Genomic DNA, 7,226 nt, shown 5'->3' on the forward strand with positions numbered 1-7,226 from the left:
ATTAACAAAGACTGTAGAAATTGAATTGGGCGCGACAACGCATTTCCATGTCAACGCAAAGTCACAAGGTACCCGTCAGGAAATTCGAAAGTCTAGCTGGCCGATTTGAACACATACATATAGATATGTGTTCGGTTTAGTTACTGCCAGTAAAAACAGTGTAGTTGGCAGCAGTGAAAATTACTGGTGCTGCGTTTCGATTTTACTGCCAGTAAATGCCCGTAAAACGTAAAACTGCTGAAGTAGTCCCAAGCAATCGTAAAAATAATTTTTAAAAAAATTGTATGTTTCACATTTGTTTTTTAATATTGATAAAAGTTTAAAGAAATGGAGAAGAATTGGATTAAGCAATCCAGTATTTCTCTATGTAAAAAAAAAACAATAATAACCAACAATTAATAAACTTAAAATTAGTCGAAGAGAATGTGGAATATAATCTAAAATAAATAAAGATGTGTATAATCGTGCTCATAATGGTATGATTTTATTATAATAATCTATATTTTACATAATAGCAATCATTAATATAACATTTATGATACATTACAGGCCACTCAAAAATGAAGGTTAAGGGCTTATGCAGACAAACTTGATGAAGCAGAGGATTTGCTAGTAGATATATATATATATATATATATATATATATATATATATATATAACTGTTTATTAATAATAAATGCTATTTACAGTGGATCATTTAAAGAGATTGACAAGAGAAATAGTGACTATAAAATATGATATGAGACAAGCATTGAGCTTATTACATATTTTAGTTGAAAGAACTAATAAAAGCACAGAATGTGCAAGTACGAAATACTGTGCTGTATGGGATGATTATACAGATAAGGTACGTACTGTATATTTGCTGTAAATTGATATATCTAGTGCAAAATCAAAATGTATGCAGAATTTCATACATTTTTTTATAATGGAAAATAAGAATTTATCTGCAATTTTATAATTCTTTGAGAGTTTTATATTTTATCATTATCATCTGTTATATAAAATATGATATCACACATCGAGGAGTCAATATTCCGGAATATATTGTGCCGAAAATTCAGACTTCTGATATTGGTAAAATGATTTGCGATTTAATAGGTTCTCAACACAGGAGATTGCGTGTTCATCTATGAAGAACAGGAAAGAAGAACAACGTGAGAAATCAATAGAAGGTTCGATAGAAAAGAAAAGAAACCTTTGGACCAAGATCATAAATTTAATGCAATGAAAGATGTGTGAAGTAATGTAATCTACGTTTACTCAATACGTTTAGTTGGATGTATCTACGCAATTTGAATTTCGCGGTCATTACAGTAGCATACCTACCAACCATAGGTCTGTTCTTTACAGCTGAACTGGCTGCACTAGTTCAGAGCCCATCATTCTTCTTCTAATGGGGAGAAAAAAAGATAAACTCTGAACCAGTGCAGCCAGTTTAGCTGCAAAGAACAGACCACAAGTTCCTAGTATGTATAGTAAATCTAACCGGACCGATCTTTACGCAGTTCCGTTGAAGCGTATTACCTGCTATTATCAATATTATTTTAATACGTTATTGTCAACAAAAATATTTACAGAAAACGTTTATATATTCTACAAAACGAAATATATCAATTTAAAGAAGATCACAGAAATTTATTTTGTTTAAAAAAGAATTACAAAGTTTGAAATTTTATAAATATATGTAATATTATTAACGACAGATTGAAATATTCTTTACCGTATTATATCGCATAAGCATATTTTGAACATATTTTGTTAAATCTTCAAGAAGGGAAATTGATATAATGGTTCGATTTAATAATATTATTTGAATGGATATACAAATTTTCATATTTCATCTCGCATCGTTTTAAATTCAATGTAAAAACTGGAATTTTATCAAACTATAGCTATAAATACACACGCCTATCTTTTTGCTAAATGAAAAAGAAATAAAACTAAGAACAATAATAAATCATTAAAAAAATACATAAGATATTGTAAGAAAAGAGATAAATTAACATTATATTTTTAAATTTAAACAACGCGTAAATCTCATTACCATTAAGCTTATCGCCATTACTAATCTAATTAAAATCAAATTCAAATAATGTCAATTGGTCACCAGTATAACATTATATCGGTAAAGTCTTGCAGTCCATCGTATCTAGATTGTGGATCCATATGATAAAACATTTTCGCAGGATGAAAATATCCCAAATACTCCGCATTCGTCGGTTGGATTTCCGTGTGAAAGTGTCCACCTGCTCTATTAGAAGAATAGGCGTGGAAATGGCTTTGAGTAAGGCCATATCCCTGAAAATAAATCTTGTAAATACTTGTAATTGAAGTATATTGCTTTTAACTTTTAAGCATTGACATTACATTTTTACCAGCACGTTGACAGGAGTTTTCATAATATGAGCTATCGCTAATAAGCGTGCCAACTGCTATTAAAGGTGCATCTAAGTCACAATAATGAAGCCAATTATGAATATTCCTCGCTGTTTTTAATTTATCGTTCCAAGAATATGGCATGACGTGGTGTCTAGCTCTTCCATTTTTCATCACGAATGTACCACCTAAGCCTAAGAGAATAAATATGAATAAAATTCATAATTATAGCTTGTTGTACAAAAAAAAAGTAGAAAAAGCTAAATTATTACATCTCTATGTTAATTGTAACGACAAAATCTACTAAAATATCTTATATTAAATTTTCGATAAAATCCAGAAGTTATAGAGCAGAGATATAAAAATAAAAGTCCCTTTAAACGACCTAATTCGCGACAAAAAAAAAGAAATCTATTTATTAATTATTATGTTTTATAAAATACAGAAAATATTTTTGAACGTATAAAATATGTACAAATTAAAATATAAATATATAAGGATACACGTACACGTATATGCATTAAAATAAGGCATATAAATATATTATACAAATAGAATAGAATTCTGTTTTGTGAAATTTTATCGCAAATCTTAGATTGTTTAAAATAGCCTTAAAAAGAATATCTATGTATTTTTTATAAATATTTTCCCATTTGTTTAAAAATAGAAATAATCACTTAAATATATCTGGTATATTTGATTTTGACCGAATAACATCAAAATCATATAATAAAAATATAATAATACATTGAACAATAAAATACAATAAAACATTGCATTAAATATGCTAAAACTTCAGTCTTTTATATTCTTTTTATTACAAAATAGCGAACTATTTAGTTTCAACAATTTTTCAATGGTCTCATTCTATATTTTACAAATATATTGATTCTTGTTCAAAATTAAATGTATTGCCGCTTAAATTTTAAAAATTTTTTATCATTGAAAAAGCGAAAAAATACCTAAATTATAAAAGAAAAGAAAGGATAAAATGTTCTTTTTATTTTTAGCTATTTTGCGACATTCACACATCACAAAAGTCAGGAAAGGGGAATGTTTTTAAAGGGGAAAATTATTCAAAAATATTTTCAAGCTTTTTTCTGTAATTTATGTTCAACTAATATATTTTTTATATGTTACATATATTATATCGTAAAAGACTATAAAGCTTAGCATGTTTAATGTATTTTGGTATTATTCCCATACAGCACTGAAGCTTGCAACAACATTGCTGCAACATTGTAATATTGCATATTGCAGTTTAATGTTGCAGAAATATTGCAAAGACATTATTTTACAATATAACTTTAGCAATGTTACAGCAACATTCCGAAAATATTACAAAAAAAGTATTCAATAATCGCTAGTTCATTCGTTTACCACTATGCGGCGCATGTTGCGCTATCTATTCCGCATTTAATTTTTAATCATGATGATTATATAAAATTTATAAAGAGCGGCTAGTAAGATTAAAAAGATATAATAACTATTTTTGTTAATTTAAGTCGTATGATATGATCCTAATACAGGGGCTCAGACATTGGACTAAGAATTCTTTTAATAGTTTCCATTCTTATATAGAATCAAAAATTTGATAATAATTTTCTAATATGCAAGATACTTCAGATTTTAATAAATAAATTTTGAGATTATATAAAGACAAGAGAGATGTGAAAAAAGTCGTTGTACCATATGCGTGAATTCACCACAATCTTTTTGCATCCGGATATCTGAATATTTCGGATACAAAGAAATTGTGAATTTACACAATTGCAAATTGAGTTTTTTCTTATTTCTCTTAGATATTCTCTGTCATTGAAGGAAGTCGAATGTGTACTGAAAAATTTACATTTTATAATTTCGTTATTATTATAATACAGAAAAACTATATACACGCTAGATCCTGACTCTTATAGGCCTAATTTCTTATTATTTTTTTCATATGTTAAGGATATTATGTCGATAAATATACATAAAGCATTATTGTATATATATTATATTGCTATGTTGCTGCAATATTATATTGCAATATTTCTGTAGGCGGACATTTTACTGTTGCTGCAATATCATAACAATGTTGCAGCAACATTTCGCAATGTTTCTGCAATATTGCAATCTTGCAGAAAAATGTTGCTGCAATGTTATTGCAATCTTGCGGTGCTATGTATGGGTTTTATTATATTTTCTATGATTTTGATGTTATTCTGTGTCAAAATCAAATATACCAGATATATTTAGGTGGTTGTTTCTAATTTTTAAATAAATGGAAAACATTTTATAATAAATATATACATATTTTTTTAACGCCTCTTTAGACAATCTATGATTTGCGACAAAATATACATTCCACTATGTGGACTTACTTACCGACCAATTTAGGAGTAATATCAACAGAGTACTGAGAAAGTGTACACTGCATTGCTGTTAAAAAATGAAGACCAGTGCAGTTTTTAGCCTGCACTTTAAGAACCTTTCCTGGTTTCCCTTCGCTAATAAAAAAATTGCCATGTGGATAGCAAGCAAGATTAGAATTATCAGTTATTGATTCCAATGCACACTCTCCCGTTGCTTGATTCAGAAATGCCAGGCGGCTTTGATTTTTGAGTTTCAATGAATTTCCAGTTACTCGTGAGTCTGAGAATGACGCGTTCACAAAGAGCTATGACAGAAATAACATTTGTGTAAAGTACAATAAATATAAAATTATAAAGATTTAATAGCTTACAAAAATAGCAGTTTTCCCATACAGCACAGAACATTGCAGCAATATTGCAGCAATATTGCAACATTATAGCAACATTGCGGCAATGTTGCAATATTGCTGTAATGTTCTGTGTTGTATGGGTCGTAGCATAAAATTAAAATTAATAATAAATAAATTATATAATTGCTGATAAATAAATAAAAGTCAGAACGCAACAAAAAGATAGCAATAAAGCATTAATATTCTGTTTTTTATAAGGATTATGATAATATACCTCGCCTAATTGTTGATTTGATTGTCGTAAACCAATACCTGCTCCGATTACCAAGACATTGTTGTAGTTATTGTAAAGTTCTTTCAAGATATCTTTGAAATGATAATTGAACATCACTCGCGGGCGTGGAAACAGCTGCGAGATACTACCAATTTCTAAAAGTATCGCATCACCACATAATCCTGTAAAATAAATATTTTATCTTAGTGCAAAATATTTAAGGAATATTCTCAAAATTTGGAAAAATCGATATTATATACATTTTTTAAATGTGTTATTTGTTAAGAATAGACTTCTAAAAATTTTTTTTATGAAAACTGTTATTTCGAAAGTGGATAAAGCAAACAGAAGATTAAAAACTAATTAAATTACAATATTTAATTTATATTATTTTAAGCGGAACAAATCTAATGTGCATCGAAGCAGGCCCGTACTTAAATTGCAAATTGTGCAAAAAAAAAACATTTCGAAATTGAGAACAGTTTGTCGTATCGGACTTGATATCCTTAATTAGAGTAAGATATATTAAATTGATATTTTTCATGTTACATTTATATTCAAAATAAGAGTTATAAGAGTGTTTTTTTTCTGAAAACTATTCTTATACCAATTAACGATTTCTCAAAAAATATTGACCAATTTCAAACTTTTTAAAATATAAATTACATGTCTGTTTATTGTCCAAATCAAAATTATTATATCTTTAAATAATTTTCTTTAAATTATTATAGCAATTACACAATCGAAATTTCTAATAAAAAAACAATATACGACACTATATATAAATTGTTTAAAAAATTTTGAATATTTATTTTACTTTGGACCATAATTGTATTGATAAGAGTCTTTATTTATTTGCTTTAAATAAAAAAAAAACCTGCTAAAATTATGTAACCAATGACTTGTCGTTTAAGTGTTTTTTTTTTTCAAATTTATAAAAAAAAAGCTAGTTGTTTTGTCGTCCGTAAATTTACATGAAAATTTATTAAGTATTAATAATTTGTGTAAAATATTAAAATAATGAAATTAGATTTTTTTTTGTATATACTCGCTTTATAAAATGTAGTAAATGTTTTTTACCTGGTGCGGCAAGATTAAAAGGTTCTTGAGTCAGATCGGGACAATCGACCCATTCAACTGTGGCCTCTGCAAAATGTTGCCTAAGTCCATCTTGTAGACCTAATAAATACATGATAATATATAATATATATGTAGCAAATGTAAAAAAAATAGTCGTATTTTAATAACAAATTAAATAACTATAATTATATATTTACGTTTAGCAAGTGCTTCACTTTCAGGTACAAACATTTCTGTCTCTGTTATTTCAACTGTGGAGGTAGGCATTATCGTTATACGTCTGCAAAATGTACAATTTGTGTGTATGTACGTGTGACTGTATTTAGAAAGTACAAAATAATTAAATTAAGTATGCAACAGAAATGTAGCAATTCAGGAATCAGCAAATTGTAACATTTCTTTTAATATAATAATAATTTTAATTAATAAATAATAAAAATATAAAAATTAAAAAATTAACAATTTTTAAAAATTAATAAATCTAGCTTACACGTTGTATTATAATAATTTACGAAAATACGTAGCCAATATGTATTTTAAGATGATGAAAAACAAGTTTGTGTGTGTGCATATGTGTATATGTGTGTGTATATACTGTGAGATGTGTCTAAATAATATATAATACTTTTACTTACCGAGATATAAATATATATATATATATATAACGTAGTCTATTTAATAAATCTAATTGTGGCTCGTTTAAATTTGAAAGCTAAGCAGAGAAATGATCCTTCTTGGATCCAGTATCGATGTAAAGTATTTTGGAAACAGAATTTATCGTGTGTGCC

General features: G+C 27.3%; 1 protein-coding gene across 1 annotated transcript; it reads right to left on the reverse strand.

Moving 5' to 3' along the window:
• Positions 1 to 2,107: 2,107 nt before the first annotated feature.
• LOC138939508 (ester hydrolase C11orf54 homolog) lies at positions 2,108 to 6,705 on the reverse strand. The gene is made up of 6 exons (XM_070307347.1): positions 6,636 to 6,705; positions 6,439 to 6,537; positions 5,359 to 5,540; positions 4,793 to 5,039; positions 2,372 to 2,451; positions 2,108 to 2,302 (listed from the first exon to the last, which is right to left on the reverse strand). Exons 1-6 carry the CDS (start codon positions 6,703 to 6,705, stop codon positions 2,108 to 2,110), a joined length of 873 nt encoding a protein of 290 aa, XP_070163448.1.
• Positions 6,706 to 7,226: the final 521 nt, after the last annotated feature.

The sequence above is a fragment of the Polyergus mexicanus genome, unplaced genomic scaffold, assembly GCF_030449975.1.
Source record: "Polyergus mexicanus isolate NDT 795.1 unplaced genomic scaffold, iyPolMexi1.0 SCAF_14, whole genome shotgun sequence".
NCBI classification, from domain to species: domain Eukaryota; kingdom Metazoa; phylum Arthropoda; class Insecta; order Hymenoptera; family Formicidae; genus Polyergus; species Polyergus mexicanus.

Coding starts and splice junctions, on each gene's coding strand:
- LOC138939508 (XM_070307347.1), bottom strand. CDS start 6,705: ATGCCTACCTCCACAGTTGAAATAACAGAGACAGAAATGTTTGTACCT. Junction 5,040..5,358: donor CAAATCAACAATTAGGCGAG/GTATATTATCAT, acceptor TTTCTGTCATAG/CTCTTTGTGAACGCGTCATT. Junction 2,452..4,792: donor TTTTTTAACAGCAATGCAGT/GTACACTTTCTC, acceptor ATTGTGACTTAG/ATGCACCTTTAATAGCAGTT.